Source organism: Geotrypetes seraphini, chromosome 2 (assembly GCF_902459505.1).
Source record: "Geotrypetes seraphini chromosome 2, aGeoSer1.1, whole genome shotgun sequence".
Lineage (NCBI taxonomy): Eukaryota > Metazoa > Chordata > Amphibia > Gymnophiona > Dermophiidae > Geotrypetes > Geotrypetes seraphini.
Window position 1 is genome coordinate 45965921 of NC_047085.1, and position 21924 is coordinate 45987844.

The following is a 21924-nucleotide window of genomic DNA, read 5'->3' on the forward strand; positions in this document are numbered from 1 at the left end:
CCAATTTACCACAACTTCTCCTGGAGTTTTCTATGAATACCCCTACCTCCAGGCTTGTCCTTAAGTTACTGGATTGTCAAATGTTCTATCCGATGTAACCTACTGTGAACGTTTGCTTGTAACACGTTCTCAGCTCCCGGGAGGATGGGATAGAAATCGAATTACAAATTAAGAACATACACCAAACCAAATAAGGACCAACATGATACAACAGGGGCAGGGGTCGAAATACAATAGTTATAAAAAAGAAAACAAACCAAGGAAGCACAAAAAGGGCTAAAAGGGAAAATGTCTGATGCCTCCTGAGGTTCATGTTTCTTTAAAAAGAAACATCATACAATTAATATTTAAGCTTGAATATATATAAAAAGGACATGAGGGACTTAAGCTTGAATATATATAAAAAGGACATGAGGGACTTAAGCTTGAATATATATAAGCTTGAATTATATATAAGGTCTTAAGCTTGAATATATATATAAAAAGGACTTCAGGGAGCTCTTAAAGCGATCGAGATTTTGTTCTTCTCTGAGATAGAAAGGTAATTACTCTATAGCTGCAGGGATGGTGAGGGAACAGGGATGAAAATGCGAGGACAGTGAGGGGATGGGGGATGAATCTTTGTCCCCACATCGCTCTGTAGAGGTGACCCATAGCCAGTTAAGTGCTGAAGATGACAATTAACTGGCTATACAATAGGGGCCTGATTCTATAACATGCGCCTAAGTTAAGCGCTGTAGGGCACCAACATTGAGGACATCCAGTGATACCTAACTTAAATCCACGCGCAATTCAATTGTTTTAAAAAAAACCCCATTAAAAACCTATTTCTTTTAATTGGCAATTTAGTTGGCGCATGGATATCCGCATGGCGTCTAATGATGCCTAAACCAAGGCACCCTCCAACTACTAATGAAGCCTATCTGAAAAGTAGGCGTGGTTAGGGAGCGGAGAATAGGCTTGGCAGACTTAGGCATCGCTAGGCATCTGAGTTAGGCACTGGGAAATAAAGCCTGGCCTAATATACCAGCGCTCACCTCTAGGACGCCTAGTGGTGCCTAAGTCCGCTTAGGAGCTGCTTGGTGTGACTCTATAAACGACACTTAGGACTCCTTTTACGAAGCTGCGGTAGCGGTTTAACGCGTGTAATAGCGTGCACTAAACTGCCGGCCGCGCGAGCCGCTATCGCCTCCTCTTGAGCAGGCAGTTTTTCGGCTAGCACGGGGGTAGCGCGTGATTAAAAGTCGCGCGCGTAAAGCCGCTACCGCGGCTTCGTAAAAGGGGCCCTTAGTGGTTTATTGACAACAGCACTGACTGGCGCCTAGAAGTTAGGAGCGGTTAGGCACCATTTATAGCAGTGTATCGCAAACTTTTTAAGCCACTGCCACACTAATCTCGGGGCTGCGGCTGGAGGGCACTCGGAAATGAACAGATGTCATCACACTGATGTCGTTGCATGCGCGGATGTCCTCCAGCCGCAGCCCTGAGCCTCCTATTACTGCCAATGGAGGAGAGGGGTGCTGCAGAAGGAGAGGTGAGGAGAAGGAGCAGAGGTGACAGTGAGAAGGAGAGGCGCCGGCGCTGGCTGACTGACTATAGGACGTGCCTCTCATGTCTCCTTTAAGCCGGCGCCTCTTCTCTCCGGCATCTCGGGGCATACCTGGAATCCTCCAGGGCACACAGTTTGCAATACACTGATTTATAGAATCAGCCCATATGTGGCTCTGCCAGAAGATGTAGTAAGAGAAGTTAATGTAGCTGTTTTTAAAAAAGGTTTGGACAAATTCCTGGAGGAAAAATACATAGTCTGCTGTTGAGACAGACATGGGACGCATGGAATGTGACTTTGATTGGCCTCCGCGAAGACAGGATACTGGGCTAGATGGACCATTGGTCTGACCCAGTAAGGCTATTCTTATGTTCTTATGTGAGCCGAGTATGGGATAATCAAGCCATTGTGACATCACTGAGAAGGTTGGCTCTTAGGCATTGGTGGAATGAGGCATTGTGACATCACAATTAGAGAATGACATGGGAACAAATTTGTCCCCGTACCCGCAGTAACTCAATTTCTCCGCCCCGTCCCCGCAAGTTTTGTCGCTGTCCCATTCCTGTAAGCTCTGTCTTAACTGCACATGCCTCAAACACATGATTTTAAAGTATTTCAGGCTTGAGCAGATAAGGACAGAGCATGCAGAAATGGGGCAGGGGCGGGGGCAGGAAAAGAACTCGCCGGGATGGGACAGAAAAATGAGTTCCCACGGGGACGGGGAAAAAATGTATTCCCATGTCATTCTCTAATCACAATCTCAGCTCTGGAATGCTGCTACTATTTGGGTTTTCGCCAGGTACTTGTGACTTGGATTGGTCTCCGCGAAGACGGAATACTGGACTAGATGGACCATTGGTCTGACCCAGTTAGGCTATTCTTATGTTCTTAATTCCAGTGCCCAGACAAGGCCCGGCACTGAATTTCTGGGTTTATTTTAATGCCGGCAACAGCCAGCAGAAGCTGATCGCTGTTCTTAGACTATCAGGCCTATAGATTCCAACTTATGCTAACATTCTATAATAGAATCTTGGCACCCAGATTCCATTATAGAATTAGCACTCAGCTTGCTACATCTAGGCATCTAACCTGTGGTGCCCAGTTATGGAATTGCCCCATAAGGCATAAATATTTACCTTCACCTATCCAAAGGCAGAGTTAGCATTGTCTCATAGGTCTCCCAAAATTTACTGGCATAAGCAATCAGAGTAAGACAAATTTGATTTAGGCAGAAAAGCAGGTAACATACTTTCAATCAGCAACAAGTGTGTGGACAAGGAATCATTAAGCACTCTGTACACGATCCTGTTAGAGCTGTCATCAGAATTCCAAGAAGAAATATGTTAAAAGATCTGACCTTCTGCAAGCGAATTTCTCCCATATCCTATGTCCCTGAATTTGGTTTTATTTGAAGCAGTTGCGTTCTTTCTGGGTGGTGCTGGTGGTGGTGTTTCCTTAACTGGAAAAATAAAGAAGAACAGTCAGAATCTTCTTAGCTGACCACTTAAGGTGAAGCTTCTCATAGAACTTTAAGGAACATAGAAGATGAGGGAAGGTGGAATCCTTGTTTTTTGTTTTTTTTTTGTTATCTCTTTTTATTGAAATTTAAACATAATTAAAACATACAAAATAGAAAATCCATTTTAACAATATATATATCCATAAACATAATAGCTATAAATACATTCTTTTATTATATTATATCAAATCCCTCCCTCCCCCCTAATATTAAATATATATTAGGATCCAGATCTCTTCATAATTCTATAAATTCAATAAATTCAGTTTCTTGGTGATGACAGTCCAAGTTTGTAACGATTGTTGGTAGTACCCTCGACGTTTAGCTACATAAATTTCCATCTTTCCTATCATTGAGAGTTTCACTCTCCATTCATATTCATCTGGTATCTGGGGCTGTTTCCAATAAGCAGCTATAAGACATCTGATTGCTGCTAACCCCATGCGTAATAAAGGAATTTGGAATTTAGTTTAGGCCTTTTCAATTGCAGCTTAAGGCCAGTTAAAGCTAGGGTTGCCAGATGTCCCGGATTTAACTGGATTTATTTTGTCCGGAGTTTGAAAAGCAGATTGTGTCGGGAGGGGCGTCACATACACGCACATGCGTGTGACATCATAACTTCGCATCCGCGCTTGCATGGATGCCCTCCCAATCTAGACGAGCAGGCTGAGGGGGCGGGGGTTAAGGGCGGGGCTAGGGATGAGGCCGGGGCATGGCATAACGGAGCAGGGATGGGTGGAACTGGGCTGACCTGGGGGCAGGTCTATGGGTCTGGATTTTACATATGCAAAATCTGGCATTTACATATGCAAAAGCAGGCATTTCTCTGTCCCCGGAGGGCCTTATAATCTAATCTTGCACTTCAGGTATTAAAGAGTTCAATGACTTCCCAAGTGCTGTTCATTGCGGGCTATAGTCTGCGGTGACAGCGAGAGAAAACCAGCATTAAGATAAGCATTTTTTTGCATATTTTACATTTTTTCAAATTTCAGTACATGCAAAGCTTATGCTTAAAATTTACGCATAAAATTTACGTTTGAAATCTACACCTATTACAAAAAAGGAGGTTTTTCCAGCGACCTATGATAGAAGCTTGCAGGGGAGCCTGTGTGTACACGTAGTTCCTTCCTTCCCAGCTCCTGGGGTAATACTTCTCCCCGTGGCTTCTGAAGCCTTCTTCCTTCTACGAGATGAAGTGTTGTATCCAGGCAGGAATTAGGCAGTATACTCAGCATGGATAACTGGGGTTTGTATTGTAAGAATATTGTGACCTACAGAGTGGGTGCTAATGTCTGTTAGCATGCACTAAACTTTCATAAAAGAGCCCCTTGACACTCTATTGTCTCAGGTACAAATATGAGGAGCAATTTTATAACTGCAAACATGTAGTTATGCATGCTCTGTAGTGTATACACACAGGAAAGTTGGATTTATATGCATAAGTGCACTAGGTGTTGATTTATAAGGGGGAGCGTGTGTTGCAGTGGTTAATGCTACAGCCCACGGCTCCTTGTGACTAGGGTTACCAGATTTTCCATCAGGCAAAAGAGGATGTGTGGCCCCAACCCCCTCAAACCCAGCCCCACACAAACCTCATCTCTGGGCTGGAGTACATATGCAGATGTGATATGATCATGTCACATGCACAGATGCGCTGCAGACTCAGCCCCAATCTGAACAGCTTTTCAAAACCTGGAGCAAGTGCCGGGTTTTGAAAAGCTGCCCGGACATGTCCTCCAAAAGAGGACATGTCCAGGGAAATCCAGACATCTGGTAACCCTACTTGTGACCCTGGGCAAGTCACTCAATCCCCCCCCCCCCCCATTGCCCCAGGTACGTTAGATAGATTGTGAGCCCATCAGGACGGACAGGGAAAAATGCTTGAGTGCCTGAATAAACTCATGTAAAAACTATTCTGAGCTCTCCTGGGAGAACAATATAGAAAATTAAATAAATAAATGTGTAACTGCACAGGGAGTGTAGACATGGATGGGTCTCCTACTCATGTGTATAACTTACAGAATGCTGTAAGTTGTACACATCAAGCCCAAACATCCAAGGCACCAATTTCAAAAATATTCAGTTGAAGAGGTAAGTTCAAATCAATGTACAGATCCAAAGATTATACCCCTTTATAACATAAATAAATAATTACATCATTTTAAATGTTGAGTTTTTTGTGGAGCTTTAGAGGGAACTCCTAGAGGCAAAACATTTTGGGCTGGATTCTATAAACGGCGCTGGTGTCGGCAGGCGCCTAAAAGATGGCCGTTGATCGTGTGCCAATCACAGAAGAGCGCCGTTTGTGGAATCACAGCTAGCAAACACAGGCGGCGGAAATATAGGCCAGGGTTTTCAAAGCCTACATTTTCAGTGCCTGTGTTTGACACGAATCGCATCTACGGTGGTGCCTGAGGACGCCACACCTATTTTTGGCCTTGGGTGTCCATAGGTGCTGCCGAAAATTCGACCTAGGTGCCGAGTTTGTAGGCGCCTCCAAGCGCCTATGTTTTTTGTTTGAAATAATTTTAAGGGGGGGGAGTATCAAATGGCTTTGCTGCTTAAGATAGGCGTCAGAAGTGCGGCTACTGGTGCCGTTTATAGAATATGGGCCTTTATTCATAATTCCTCTACGTGATATATGCCCCACAATCATCTTAGATCAAAAATTGTTTGGTGTAGAGCAGTGTATCGCAAACTGTGTGCCACAGCAGATTCTAGGCATGCCCTGAGATGTCAGCAAGGAGATGAGATGCCGGCGCCGGAACTGGATGACTGCTTACAGGAAGCGTCTCTCACGGCGAAAGGCACGTCCTGTAGGCAGTCAGCCAGCGCCGATGACTCACCTCTTCGCCGGCGTCTCTCCTCCTCTCCCCGCATCTCCCCTTCACCTGAAGTGACAGGTTCAGGGTCGCGCCCGGAGGGTCTCCGCGCATGCTTAGACATCGACGTGATGATGTCATCCATGCACATGACATCATCGCGTCGACATCTGTGCATTTCTGGATGCCTTCCGGCCAGGGCACCAGGTTTAGTGTGTCGCAGCGCCAAAAAGTTTGTGGGACAATGGTGTCCATTCAAAAAACAAAATTCAATTATTACAATTATTAAGGGCTCGTTTCACAAAGCCACAGTAAAGGTTTCTACCACTGGCCAGCGAGGTAAATGCTCTGACACTCATAGGAATTCTATCAGTGTTGGAACATTTACCTTGCCTGCCCGCGGTAAAAACCTCTAACGCAGCTTTGTGAAAACCAGCATAAAGGAGTAAATCATTAACCAATGATGCTCAAAGAAACTTTAATTTGCATTCGCAAATAATGCCAATGGATTCCAAATTTTGTTAAATAGGACACTACTTCCTGAACTTTCTGCGTTACTCTTTCAAATCTATATGTAGTCCACCATCTATATTAGTCCACCAAAACGTGTAATTTAACCTATCATGATTTTTCCAATTTTTTGTGATCATTTGAACCTTCTGAGTTTTTGCCTTCTGAGTTTTTTCATTACACATCTGGGTTGGGATGGGCGGGAGGGTTGGGTAGGGATAGATACTGATTAACATAGATATTGAATCTTCTTATTAAGATGTTTAATATTGTTACTATCAATAATTGATGGAAGGGGGGCGGTTATAGTTATGATTCTATACTTTCTGCTTGTAATAGTGTTTTCTTATAATATTTTCATGTTGTCAATTTACTGCATTACACTATTGTAATTTAATAAAATAATAAAAATTATTAAAAAAAAGAAACTTTAAAGACATTGTCAATCACTAATCTTCAACAAGAATCCGCTTCAAAAATATTTACAAATGCACATTCAGGGAGACATCTCCTTCTGGGTGTGAATTCATGTTTCACGCTCCGCTCCATCCTGGGAAGATCTCCTTGTTCAACAGCTCACTTTTTCGTGCATGGTTCCTTTCAAAATGGATAAAGCGGAATGTGAAACATGAATCATGTTGGAAGGAGACACCCTCCTGGATGAGCATTTATAAATAATTTTGAAGTGGATTCCTGTTGAGTTACTTACATTTAAAGTGACCTTCAGCTGGCTTGCTCTCTCTGTCTTCAGTATATGCAGTGATGTAAACCTTGTAGCGTTGTTCTGGTATGAGACCTTGGATAATTGCTCTAGTTGCATTACTCTGAAGGATCAATTGGTTGGTTTTCCCCTCTGAAATGAAAAAGCAACACAAATCAAGCCTGAACCACAATAGCATCACAATCATAAATATACCAACGATGGCTTTTTCTAACCAATATAACACACGGGTTTTTTTGTTATATCAAGTTTCAATATTTAGGGTACAGTTTGAAAGTGATACCTACTAATAACTACTAATAGGGATATTCAAAATCATGCAGTGGTGGCTTTAGGTCAGTGGTTGTCAACCCTGTCCTGGGGAACCCCCCAGCCAATCGGGTTTTCAAGATATCCCTAACGAATAGGCATGAGAGAGATTTGCATATCTGTCACTTCCATTATATGCAAATCTCTCTCATGCCTATTCATTAGGGTTCATAGTCTAAAGCGCGCGAGGACAAAGGCGCGCCGACAACCGAGCGCGGACAACTGAGCGCAGGACTTCATCGCGCCAAAGAAAAAACGTATTTTAAATGGCTCCTACGGGGGGGTGTTGGTGGGGAACCCCCCCCCCCACTTTACTTAATAGAGATTGCGCTAGCGTTTTGGGGGGTTTGCTTCAAAACCCTAGCAGGCTCTTCTCCAATCTACCTATCCGAGCACCTTGAAATTGCAGGCCCCTCTCGTACACGAAACACCTACCTGTTTTCCTTTCCTTCCCTGAAAGGCTGCCTCTACAAGAAATTCCTCGACAGATCCCTAGCATTCCAAGCGGGCAAATGGAACAAATGCCTCACTGCACTCATCTCCAATTCCCCCCCCCCCTACCAAATGTTCAGGAAGTCAATCAAAACCTACCTTTTTGATAAATTCCTCTAACTTCTCCCCCCCCTCTTCCTTGCCTCCTCCTCGGACCTTGACTTACCTCAGACTCTCGACTCCTCCAATCTTGTCAGCCACCAAATGGTTAAACTAAATGGATCACCCTATCCAACTAATCACCCCTTCTTCGTTACCTCCCATACTAAATGCCTCTGCTCTGCCTTATCGAACACCGCAGTATGTATCACCGCTGTATGTAATACTACTGTATGAACTCCGCTATATATATGTAACTTACAGCAAATGTAACTTCTCTGCAATTTGTAACCTAGCTGAAAAATAACTTCACCGTAAATGTAGCGTCGCTGAAAATGTTGCTATACCAAAAAAAAAAAATTGTAACTTCACTGTAAATGTACAGCCTCTTCATTTGTTAACCGCATAGAACTTCCATGGTAATGCGGTATACAAAAATAAAGTTATTATTATTATTGTAACCCCCCTCATTATACTGGAAACTTAACTTTTTCCCTGTTTTTTAGGGAAAAAGTTAAGTTTTCAGTATAATGTGGTGGGTTACACCCCCCCACGACCCCCCCCAACATGGCAGCATGAGGCAGCGCGATCCCTATTAAGTAGAGGGGGGGTTCCCCCCCCCACATCCCCCATCAGAGCCCTTTAAAATACGGGTTTTCTTCGGCGCGATTGAGCCTTGCGCTCAGTTGTCCACGCTCGGTTGTCGGCGCGCCTTTCTCCTCGCGCGCTTTTGACCCGTCACCATTCATTAGGGACATCTTGAAAACCCGACTGGCTGAGAACCACTGCTTTAGGTATTTGGGAGACGCAGCAAAAGCTTTAGTTGAATCCAATGATAAACTGAAGAATGCAAACACATCAATTCTTTTCCCTTCGTTCTTTATAAATCATGTACAGTTCCAGGGCCAGGTTCCAGATAAAGTGCCATCATCGGTGGCCACCTACAAAACAGCACCATTATGGCGCCGTTTGCAGAATCACGCCTCCCGTGCAATTTCGTATACAGTATAAGATGCTATATTTACCCCCTCTTCTATGAAACCACGCTAGCGGTTCTTAACCCTTTCAGGACCAAGGGACATATTTGTCCCATAACTTTAAAATCCTATAAATTTTGATTGGGATAGCCTACAGTTCTAAATTTGATATGTACAGATTCCATATGATACTGCCTTTATGTAAACAAACTGGTTCCCGACATTCATTCATTAGCGTCGTTGCCAGATTGACGAGAAGATTCACTCGCCACACTGTCCATAAGCCAGAAGTGTGATTTTTTTAAAATAAAAATAATGATATTTCACAAAAAAAAAATCAATTTTTTGGCATCTGCAAGCCCTTTTTACCATAAAAATGTCGTCAAAACCACAAAAATTGGCCCACGATCCTTAGGGTCCTGAAAGGGTTAACGCAGAGAGCCGCGCTCAATAGCCCGCGCCGCTCCCAACGCTCATAGGAACTCGATGAGCGTCAGGAGCAGCACGGGTCATTCAGCGCGGTTTTGTAGAAGAGGGGCTTCGTTTTTCAAAGCTTGCCCTGCGCCGCTTCCCCTTTAAGTCTGTGACACAATTTTACACTGCAAGGAGAGACTTACGGATCGGTGAGGAGAAATGTGCAGCTATGCCTGATTTACAGTGCATACAACACGCTATGACTACTTGCACTTTTTGTAATAGGGCCTAAGCTGTGGAATGCTCTTCCAACGCCTCTGCGCTGTTGCACCTTAAAAAAAAAACTGTTAAAAAAACACATTTGTACATAAAAGCCTTCCTATTGGCAGATTAAGCGTCTCAAGACTGAAAGAATCTATGCAAAAGATATGCTAAGCTGTAAAATGGACTCGGGCTGTTCTTCTTTTTTCCTTTTACTGCGTACGCTCATATTATACGCCGCTTAGGCCCTCTTTTACAAAGGCGCGTTATGCGTTTTAGCGTGGATTTAGCGCACGCTAAATCAACACATGCGCTAGGATAACACGCACGCGTTAGAATTTGGCGCATGTTTAGCACGCACTAAAAAGCTTAGCGCGCCTTTGTAAAAGAGGGAGGTTATTTGTAGGCAGGTTATAAGTGTGAAAAATAAAATAAATAAATATACCACCTTTCTGTAGTTACAATCGAAGCAGTTTACATATTATATACAGATACTTGTTTTCTACCTAAGTTTGCCTACAGTCAGTTCTCCAGATTTTCAGGCCACTTCGTATGACCTTACACTAAAGTTCATTCATAAAAGATTCTATTTCCATATAAGAAGATATTACAGAAGAAAAAAAAACCCCAAAACTACCAATTTACCACAACAGAACAAACTAACCCCCCCCCCCCCACGGCTGGCGCTAAAAACCGTACTACGCTTTTGTAAAAGGGGGAGGGGGAAACTACTGATCCCCCAAATCTGCGCTACACCACCTCATCTTACACCTCATCTTACTCTGGCATGTCCCTGATGACATCATCAGAGACACGGCAGAGCAAATCAGGGCAGAAGAAGGGCCCGAAGCAGCGTATGAAGACTGCTGCACACGCTGCTGGAATCGCCAGGTTCATAGTCAGGTCTGCGGGAAGGGAAGGGTGGTTGCAAAGGACTAAGTGAGCCGTCAGACGTCGTGAAGGGATGGGAGGAGGGTCAGACCGGCGAAAAAACCTTACCGAGTGGGGAGCCGGCAAAGGAGTGTTTTCTGCTGCCGCGAGCGTGGGGTCTGTTAAGCGCGCATGCGCACTCCTGCGGCCACAGACATACGGAACACGCAGATAGGAGTGCGCATGTGCAGCTAGCGTTTTATTATATAGGATGTGGTGAATTCTATATATAGCACTGAAAAGATCTGTGCTGAGCCCCTTTTCTATAAAGGGCACCTGATCTTTAAAAAATACTGGCATAGCACACAACTCGTGCCTAACAGATCCATCACAACTTAAATGATGCACCAGTTAGCAACAATTAAGGGATGAATTGGTGCCTATTTATTTATTTAAAACACTTGTAGGCTGCTTATCAACCATCTATGCGGATAACAACGATACATATATAATTAAAACAAAACATTACATACATAATAAAACAGAACATAGCAGATTATTAAAATAACAGCATACAATAAAAAAACACACATATACCTTAAAATGAAAAGCCAAGCAATTACAGGATTACAAAGTAACCAAATTTGAAAAGGCAAGTCGAAAAAAAAAAAAAAAAAAAGGTTTTCAAATGTTTCCAAAATGCCAAAAAATCTGAGGTCGGACGGATAGAATCTGGAACCGAGTTCCATAGTAAAGGTCCGGCTATCTCCTCATTAAGTTACACATGGATTTTATGCACAAACTCCGGCACCCAACTTTGGGCGACCTAGATAAAATCCGGGCTAAATTTATAAAACACTCTCGGTTATGCGCGCAGCTGCCAGGATGCAGCGGGACATAAATTGCTCACGACTAAAGTTAAGTGCTGAAATGCTGACTTATGAAAGCATTCCACAGTGGTAATAACACACGTAATTTCAGATTCAGCATTCACACCCAGCATTTTAGTGTCAAACTTTAGGCGACCTTTACGGAATTACCTTCTTTATGATAGTGAAGAGAGTTTAATGGAGGAACATAGGGCGTAAACCCCTCTGTCACTGATTTTCTGGGGCATGTGTGAAAAGTTTGAATCCGGTGCACAACTGGCTAAATTCTGTCTCACAAGTCTCCTATTAATCCTATATAATAAAACCCTAGCCGCGTATGCGCACTCCTACTTGCGTATTCCATTTTCCCTGATCTGTGAGATGTAGGTCCGTGGCCGCAGGAGTGCGCAAGTGCGAGTCCCCAGCCTTAAAGCTTCCCAGCACCTACCTACACTCGCCGGCAGGACTGGCCGCCAGCGCTGGACTCCCTGCTATCCACAAGATCGCGGTGTCGGCTCCTCTCGTGGGTCGCACCAGCGTCGGAGAAGGCTTCCGATGCTGGCGGGGATCGAGAGGAGCCGCTGCGACACTCGCCCGGAGCAGGCCAGACCGCGGGGCAGGCAGGGAAGCGCCGACAAAAAAAAAAAGACTCCAGCCGCTCGCCGCTCAATGGGACCAGGCAGGCAGCCACGCGAGGGAGGGCAACAGAATGAAAAAAAAGGTAACGTGCAGGGAGAAGCTGGGCCTGCCTGCGGGGAAAGCATTAAGGGAATGGGGGGGAGGGCCCTTGGAACAGGCTAGACTGTGGGAAGGGAAGGGGGAGTGGCCAAAAGGAGCAGGCCACATCGTGGTAAGAGTAGGGAAGGGGGGTGGGGGAAAATGTTGCTACTGCTGCACAGGGACCTGGAGGGGGAGGGAAATGCTGTTGCAGCTGCAACGGGAAATGCAGGAAAAGAATGACAGACAGACAGCAGGAGGGAGGGAGACAGAAAGAAAGGAAGAAAGACACAGGGGCAGGAAGAGGGACAGAAAGACAGAGAAAAGGGGCCAGGGAGAGAGACAGTGGGAGGGAGAGAGACAGAAAGACAGACAGACATATATTCTAGCACCCGTTAATGTAATGGGCTTAATGACTAGTCATACTATAAAGAGATATTTCTAGTGATAGATCTGTAGCAGTTTCTATTCATCAGGAAAAGTGACATAAAAAGACATCTTAGAATATGTTAAAAGCCATAATGACTTTTTTGTTATTGAGTATCTTGACCCTCTCCTCCGGCACTTCTGCTTAAGGATAACCATGAAAGGTAAACCAGATTCCACTCTATTATTTATTTCCTAATGTACAAAAGATAGTTTCACGGAGCAGAACTACTTATGACCCTAGGGCAAAATATACTCTCAACAAGTACAAACTTGGAAGGCCAATACCAAGCTGACATCTCATTATGTAGTTTACCTAGTTCCACAGAGGGAAAAAGGCTTATGTTTTTGGAACAATATGTTGATAATAGGTTGCACCGTTTTGTGGCAAGTTTAGTTATAAAGTTATAAAGTTTAGTTATTCCCTAATGTTCTTTCCTAATGTTTCACAGTTCGTCTGTATTGTCAATTTGTCGTAGCACCTTAAAAATTGTTAATGTAAAATAACTTGTTTTATTGTTCTATATTATAATTTTTTTATTATGTAATTCGCTTAGATTTAATAGGCGAACCATCAAATTTTAATAAACTTGAAACTTGAAACTTGAAACTTGATAAAGATTTACAAACTTTCCCCCCCCTCCCCCGCCACCCCCTCCCAGTTCAGCAAGCCGGGCTGCTGAGCAGTGAGAGCTAAATGCTGAGTCGCCCATAGGAATAGAATGGGCAGCTCAGCATTTAGCTGGCATTGCTTGACAGTGCAGCTTGATATAAGTGGGGCTTATTTATAATTCTGGTCAACATGTCTCAAAAAAGATGTAGAGGGGAATTTTCAATATGACGTCTAAACCCGATTTTGGACATTTGGGGAAAGACGTTTAAAATCTAGTAGAGAAAATGACCATTTTCAAACCAGAAAAAAGTCTTTTTTTTAAAAAAGGTCTTAAAGGCACAGATTTTCCAATTCACTTTCAAACCTTGCCTATATAAATAAAGTAATGAATTTCATCAAATGTCTAGTATTATTAGAATATCTTGTGGAAAAATTGCAGACGGGCCTTAGGAAATTGGAAGACTGGGCGTCCAAATGCAAGATGAAATTTAATGTGGACAAATGCAGTGATGCACATTGGGAACAATAACCTGAATCACAGTTACCGGATGCTAGGGTCCACCTTGGGGGTTAGGGCCCACGACAAGTATCTCGGTGTCATCGTGGACAATACGATGAAATCTTCCGCCCAATGTGCGGCGGCGGCCAAAAAGCAAATAGGATGCTAGGAATTATTAAAAAAGGGATGGTTAACAAGACTAAGAATGTTATAATGCCCCTTTGCGACCTCATCTGGAATATTGCGTTCAATTTTGGTCTCCTTATCTCAAGAAAGATATAATGGCGCTAGAAAAGGTTCAAAGAAGAGCGACCAAGATGGTAAAGGGGGTGGAACTCCTCTCGTATGAGGAACGACTAAAACGGTTAGGGCTCTTCAGCTTGGAAAAGAGGGGAGATATAATTGAAGTCTACAAAATCCTGAGTGGAGTAGAACAGGTACAAGTGGATCGATTTTTCACTCCGTCAAAAATTACAAAGACTAGGGGACACTCGATGAAATTACAGGGAAATACTTTTAAAACCAATTGGAGGAAATTTTTTTTCACTCAGAGAAAAGTTAAGCTCTGGAATGCGTTGCCAGAGGATGTGGTAAGAGCGGATAGCGTAGCTGGTTTTAAGAAAGGTTTTGACAAGTTCCAGGAGGAAAAGTCCATAGTCTGTTATTGAGAAAAACACGGGGAAGCCACTGCTTGCCCTGTATCGGTAGCATGGAATATTTCTACGCCTTGGTGTTTTTGGCCAGGCCAGGTACTAGTGACCTGGATTGGTCACCTTGAGAATGGGCTACTGGGCTTGATGGACCATTGGTCTGACCTAGTAAGGCTATTCTTATGACACTCATAGGACCGAATGGGTTTGAGTGATCTTCCACTGTGTCTTTTCACTAGTTCCGTTTTTTGTATATTTTTTTAAGTGCATTCAAGTGCTTAAATATTTGCAATGCATTACATGGTTAGATTGTTGTTTGAATAACCAAATGATTTTTGAGTAACAAAATGATTTTTAAAACTTTGTAGCAGAAAAAAACTTAAGGAAACTTAGCTTTGTCGCGTTGCTGACACAATCATATTTCGCCAAGCAGGCTATTTCAAGGTGCACTCCCCCCTGTTTCATATACAGCTTGTTAAAGACTTTAATGCTTAGTTTGACAGGTTGCCTGGTCAGAACTTATATGTTTTGACTTAGACCAAGTCAAAACAGGTATAAATTCTGTATTGGGCCGCAGAGCTGATCGCAACTGCCACGATCAGCTCAACGGCCCAGGCAACCCGTCCCCCCGAAAGTTCACCAGCAGGAAGAATGCCCAGTCCCTCTTGCCAACATCCCCACCACACCCTGAAAGTTTCCCCCCACCCCCACCTGGACCACCCACCCCTACCAGGACCCTCTAATCCCACCCAGAACCGCCCACCCCAACAGGACCCCCTAATCTCACTCGGACCCCCCAATCTGATTTAGTTGGCCGGCCAGATGGCTCCTGCCTGCGTCCGGCTGGCAGGTCTGCCTTCACTGAAATGGCAGGACTGCCCCATCCCGTTGCACCGGAGAGGTGCCTAAGGGCCTGATTGGCCCAGGCGCTTAAGGTTTAGGCACTTGGGCCAACCGGAATCTTAGACCCATCTCCCAGTGCATTCCTGGATGCACTTGGAGTGTCCTAAGATTCCGATTGGCAAGATCCCTTAGGCCACCCCCATAGGAGGGGCCTAGGGGATCTGGCCAATCAGAATCTTAGGCCACTTCCAGTGCATCCCAGAATGCACTGGGAGATGGGCCTAAGATTCTGGATAGCCCAGGTGCCTAAGGCCCCTCCTACAAGAGGGGACTTAAGCACCTGGGCCAATCAGGCCCTTAGGACCCTCCCTGGCGTATCCCAAGATGCACCGGGAAGGGGCAGGCCCGCCATTCCAGTGAAGGCTGGCTGGCCAGCTGGAGGCAGAAGCTGGCCAGCTGGCTAACTAAACTAGTTTACGGGGGTCCGGGTAGGGGTACGGGTGGGGTTAGGGGGGTTCTGGTGAGGTTGGGAGTAAACTTTTGGGGGAGTAGGGGGTGTCAGCAGAAGGGACTGGGCATCCCTCCTGCCAGTGAACTTTTGGGGGCTATGGGGGATGTCAGCAGAAGGGACTGGGTATCCCTCCTACCGCGATGCTTGCAGGGGGGTTCACGGGGGATCACGGCAGGAGGGATTGTGCATTCCTCCTCTCAGGGAAGATCACGGGAGGGTTCGGGAGTGTTGGCAGGAGAGATTGGGCATCTCTCCTGCCAGCAAAAATTGTGTTTATGTGTGTGTGTGGGTGCCGAGAAGGATGACTGGGCATCCATCCTGCCACGATCATTGCTGGGGGGGGGGGGGGGAGACAGTGTCACTATTCTCTAACCAGTGCTTATGACAGACGCTGGTTAAAGAATCATGCTTTTAGGCGAAGGACTGGAACCTCCCACGCCTAAAAGATCTTGTTTTGGCCGTTTGGGACTTGGGCAAATTTTTTTTCGAGAATGGGGCTTAAAGGTAGACGTAGTGGTGATCCGGGCGATTAAACTCCTGAATGTACAGGTAGGCCATTCTTGAACAAAACCACATTTTGGACGCTTTTTTTCGAGAATGGACATTTCCTTGCTGCCAACTTTGGGCACCTAGGGCCTTAGGCCAAAAAGGGACTTAGACATTTTTTTTTATTATGCCCCTCCACGTTTTAATAAACTTGGAAACTTTGTCCAGCTTTGCTTAGGTGGTTAAGTGCTGAATATCACAATTACTATAACCACATCAGAGACAGATAGCCGCACAAACTTGGATATTCAATGCTGGTGCCTGGATATGGCCCAGTACTGAATATGGGGACATAAAGCTGGCGATGCCTACAAAATAGCTTACCAGCTGAATATTCACAGTAGAATAAATTTTTATATTATTTGCACAAGAGAGAGACTCAGATAGCCCCCAAGAGGGGGAGGGGAGAATTCTCTGTAGGCTTGGGGCTCTTCTTTCTTGCCAGAGGAACTCTGGCTAAACTAATTTTAAAGATTGATTTTGATTTCAAGCATTTTGCCTCGAGTGTAAAGGCAGTCTTCTTGGAGAACTTGAAGGGCTGACAGGCCTTAAAGGCAGCTTTTACGCCTGAATTCGCTGTATGGTGCTGCTGATATTGGTGGTTGCCTAAAAAGCAGTTGTCAATTATGTCTCCAGCACAGACGGGTGCCAGAAATGTAGGCCAGGTTTTTCTAGGTCTACATTTCTGGCACCTATCTATGCCATGAATTGCACCTAATGTTACTTAGAAACATAGAAACATAGAAAGATGACGGCAGAAAAGGGCTATAGCCCATCAAGTCTGCCCACTCTACTGACCCACCCCATTAAGTCTGAGTGCTAGTGACCTAGTTCCTTAACTCGACCCTCGTAGGGATCCCACGTGGATGTCCCATTTATTCTTAAAGTCAAGCACGCTGGTGGCCTTTATCACCTGCACTGGAAGCTTGTCCGGTATTAGCCATGCTTATAGTGCTGTAAAGTGCTTACATAGATGTGATTCCAGCACCAGTAGGGCCTTTAATTTTACTGGGGGTTTTTTTGTCATTTTAAATGTCATTTCTCAATTAACTTGAGCACCTACCAGCACCTAAGGTTCAGCACCTTTTCTAGAATATTCCCTTTAGGCTCTTTCGGGCCTTTGAGAGGAGGACTTTTCTATTGTGTGTGAGGAGTTGGAGTCCTACAGTTTTCCCTGCTTGCTTTAAGCCCCCAAATGGTTAATTCACTGCTATTATAAACCGAGGTAATCAAGGCTTGGTTCTCATTCTCTGGGCATTAAGGGATTCTCTTTGGTTATTATCAATAATACCCCTCTGTGTTAATTTCTGTACTCCAAAGTAGAGACTAGTAGTTAGTGTTCTTTGTCTAAACTTATCTCTGACAAATCAATACTTATTTAATATTTTATATTTTGTAAGGGGAGTGGCCTCAGATCCCCGTGCGCTGTCAGTTTGTTAACTTTACAGCCGCACTAGATAGGGAAACTACCTCATCGGCCCTTCTCCCCCTCTTGCCTGGTGTTCTGTTGAATCTATAAATCTGTATTCCAAAAAAGAACTTAGCTCTGGCAGGGACGATTGTTCAATTGTTCATGACTTTCTTGCTGACCAACAAGGATGGATGCATCTCTTCTGCCTTGGGACTGATGCAATCTCCCGTTCTTTAAAGCTCAGTTCCACTGTTCTGTTTCATTGTGTTTGGATTCCTGTCACATTTAACAGAGGGATGGGACCTATTTATTTTTAATTTATCAATTTGCAAACTGTCTTGAGTTTTATAGGGAAAGGCTATAGACATATTGAACCAGGCATTTCTCAAACCATAACTAGATTAAGAAGGGTGTTTCTTTTAATAAGATTTTACGTGATGCAAAAAAAAAAAAAGAAAGAAAGAAGATATTTAGGTTTAAGAGAGATTCCTGTTGAATTCCGTGGGAGCCTTTGGTTGAGAGTTTAATAAATTTCACGGCCACAAAATTAAACAAGGAGGTATTCAGCCAGTTCAATTTTTAAGATGCTTGGTATGTTTGGCTCTTGTGCAGATAGTTCTAGTTTTGACCTAATTTATTCTTTTTATTTTTTTTTTCCTCTGATAGCTATAATTCCAGACACTTTAGAGCAGCAAATAGAGCAACTGGCCAGTATGCAGGCTATTTATGTCAGGCACAACATGTCTGAGTTACTGTGGGAAAGCAGGCTCTGTGGCTGATAAGAAGCATTTTACTGAATTTCATTAACCACGTCAGCACTGGGAAATATTTCGCCCTCTCTTAACCGTGTATAGAGAGATTCTAACCCCTCGGCATAAGAAGCCAGTAGATATAATTTTGCAAATATTTATTGCTGTGCGAACAGTGGAAACTATGTGGTAAGCGCACTAACTTCAGGTGCTTTGAATAGGTCGTGTAGTAGAACTTGTTTCCAAGGGCGCTATCTTGGAGCCCAACGAGCATTGTTTTAGAACATATGTGAGCATATTAAGAGGGGAATTCATCAAAGCTTTAATGCACGCTAAATGTTAAGATGCCCACTTAATGTGTGCTAAGGGTTTGATTATATATATACAGTACTCCCCCGATATTCGCAGGTGTTCCGTTCCAGGAACACCCTGCGAATCTCAAAAAAACGCAAATACGTTTTTTAGCGGGGGGAGACAGGAGAGGGCAGCCGGAGCGCCGGCGAATGAAGGAAATCACTCACAGTATGCTCCGACCGCCTCTTCCTGCACTAAAGTCGGGCCTCACCAATCAGGAGCTGCTTTGACACGTAGCTCCTGATTGGTGAGGCCCGACTTTAGTGCAGGAAAAGGCGGTCAGAGCATACCGCGAGTGATTTCCTTCGCTCGCCGGTGCTCCGGCTGCTCTCTCCTGCCTCTCCGGCTGCTCTCTCCTGCCCGGTCATTCGTGGTTGGAAAATGCCGCGAATGACTGGGACCATGAATTGACTGCGAATGACCAGGGGAACGCTGTATAGTACACACAAAAAAAATCAACACTGAATGGCGCTTAGTGCAATTCTACAGGGTAGGTCACGGAGAAAGTATCCCGCCTCCAGCGATAGTATGGCAAGATGAATGAGCCATTTCCGATCCAGACTCTGAATACAACGATTAGCTGGTAGTTTTGTTCCTGGGTACTTGTCGGCACATAGCCTTCCACAATCACTATTCACTGTTCCAGGGACGACACCATCTTTCTGGCACCGGTATTAGAGGTGGGCTATTTTTCCATGGAGAGTAAAACTGTGACTGAGTTCAAAGAAGCGTGGGATGAACACAGAAGATTTAGAATCAGAAAATAATATTAAATATTGAACTAGGCCAGTTACTGGGCAGACTTGCACGGTCTGTGTCTGTGTATGGCCGTTTGGTGGAGGATGGACAGGGGAGGGCTTCAATGGCTGGGAGGGTGTAGATGGGCTGGAGTAAGTCTTAACAGAGATTTCGGCAGTTGGAACCCAAGCACAGTACCGGGTAAAGCTTTGGATTCTTGCCCAGAAATAGCTAAGAAGAAAAAATTAAAAAAAATTTTTTTAAATGAATCAGGTTGGGCAGACTGGATGGACCATTTGGGTCTTTATCTGCCGTCATCTACTATGTTACTATGTATGGCCTACCCTGTATAAAAGGTGTGTACACCTTATAGAATCTCGCTAAGCACCAATGCATTGCAAAACTTTTAGGTGCACCCATTTAGACCAAGAAAAACTAGAAAAATCCCTGCACCTAACTTGCGCACGCATCAGGCATATTCTATGACAGTGCGCCTAAATTTGAGGAACAACCATTTTTATTTTTAATTAAAAATGTCTTATGTACCGCAAATCTACCAATCTAAGCGGTTTACAACATACATACATAGAATAGGCTTCAAGGTAAAATAACACTATTCGCCGATGACGCCAAACTATGTAATATAGTAAGTGAATGCAGTTTACAGAATTATATGGCGCAGGACCTGCTTACATTGGAAAGTTGGTCCTCAACCTGGCAGCTAGGCTTCAATGCTAAGAAATGTAAGGTCATGCACCTCGGAAGCGGAAATCCATGCAGGACGTACTTCTTGAACGGAGAAACTTTAACTAGGACTTCAGCAGAACGAGATTTAGGAGTAATCATCAGTGCAGATTTGAAAACTGCCAATCAAGTGGAGAAGGCTTCATCTAAGGCAAGGCAGATATTGGGTTGTATCAATAGAAGTTTCGTCAGCCAAAAGCCTGAAGTCATAATGCCGTTGTACAGGGCCATGGTGAGACCTCATCTGGAGTACTGTGTGCAATTCTGGAGGCCACATTACAGTAAAGATGTGCGCAGAATTGAATCGGTTCAATGGACGGCCACCAGGATGATCTCGGGGCTCAAGGGTCTCTCGTACGAAGAGAGACTGAACAAATTGCAACTCTACACTCTCGAGGAACGTAGGGAGAGGGAAGACATGATCGAAACATTTAAGTACCTCACGGGACGTGTCGAAGTGGAAGATGATATTTTCTTTCTCAAGGGACCCTCGGCCACAAGAGGGCACCCGCTCAAACTCAGGGGTGGAAAATTTCATGGCGACACCAGAAAGTATTTCTTCACAGAGAGAGTGGTTGATCATTGGAACAAGCTTCCAGTGCAGGTGATCGAGGCAGACAGCGTGCCAGACTTTAAGAATAAATGGGATACCCATGTGGGATCCCTACGAGGGTCAAGATAAGGAAATTGGGTCATTAGGGCATAGACAGGGGGTGGGTAAGCAGAGTGGGCAGACTTGATGGGCTGTGACCCTTTTCTGCCGTCATCTTCTATGTTTCTATGTTTACTGCTCTTCGAGACATACAGTAGTCAAGAACCTGAGCACTGTCTAAAATTTCCGTTTTAATTCACAAAAACGCCTGAGAAAAGAAGACGGGCCTTTAAAAGTTTTGTAGAGGAACTCAAGGACTCAATCTTCCTCAATTCCTTCGGAAGGGAGTTTCATAACTGAGGTCACACGACCATAAAGATCGAGTCCCTCTACATCTCCAATCTAATTTGCTTGAAATCTGCGACATCGAGTAGGGCCTGATTACTTGAACGAAGGGAACATCCTGGCACATGAACCTTTAGGGCTGCGGCCAGGCGCAGTGCTTGTGGTTCATAAAGAATTTTTAAAAATTAGCATTAAAGTTTTAAAATGAATAGGCAATCAATGAAATTGCTTAAGAATTGGCATAATGTGACTATACAAAAGACTTCCTGAGATTTTTACAAAAGCGTAGCGCAGTTTTTAGTGCCGGTCACAGTGGTAATAGCTCCGATGCTCATAACAATTCAGTGAGTGTCGGAGCTATGACCGCCACAGCCAACGCTAAAAACCGTGCTACCTTTTTGTAAAGGGGGGGGGATAAATAAGCAGCAGCATTTTGAGCTACTTGTAAAGCTCTTAAATCTTTTTTAGGGAGTTACAGTCATCAAACAATTCAGTCCTTTCAAAGGTCATAGCGATTTCAACTTCAAAAAATATCTTCTCAAGAGCCAATTTGAGACGCAGTCTCATTGACACTGAAGTGCTTCCAAATATTTTCAGTTCTCCCAAAATGGGAATTTCAGTATTCTCATACGAAAAAGTCACAAGAAGCTGAAGATTCAATCTCCCAGAGAGCAATAAAACCTGAGTTTTTGATGGCTTTAAATGTTATTTATTGACTGAAAGCCAGGATTTAATAGTATTGAGACAGAAATGCCAGAAATGGAAATGTATCAG

At 44.1% G+C, this 21924-nt stretch overlaps 1 protein-coding gene across 2 annotated transcripts in view; it reads right to left on the reverse strand.

The window, feature by feature from the left end:
- The window catches only part of COL14A1 (collagen type XIV alpha 1 chain), a 393953-nt gene that overhangs the window by 299400 nt on the left and 72629 nt on the right, over positions 1–21924 (reverse strand). For both annotated transcript variants that reach the window (XM_033933023.1, XM_033933024.1), the window contains exons 4-5: positions 7110–7253; positions 2907–3008 (exon numbers count right to left, since the gene is read on the reverse strand). In XM_033933023.1, the coding sequence (XP_033788914.1) occupies positions 2907–3008; positions 7110–7253 (246 nt within the window). The remainder of the gene's footprint in view (positions 1–2906; positions 3009–7109; positions 7254–21924) is intronic.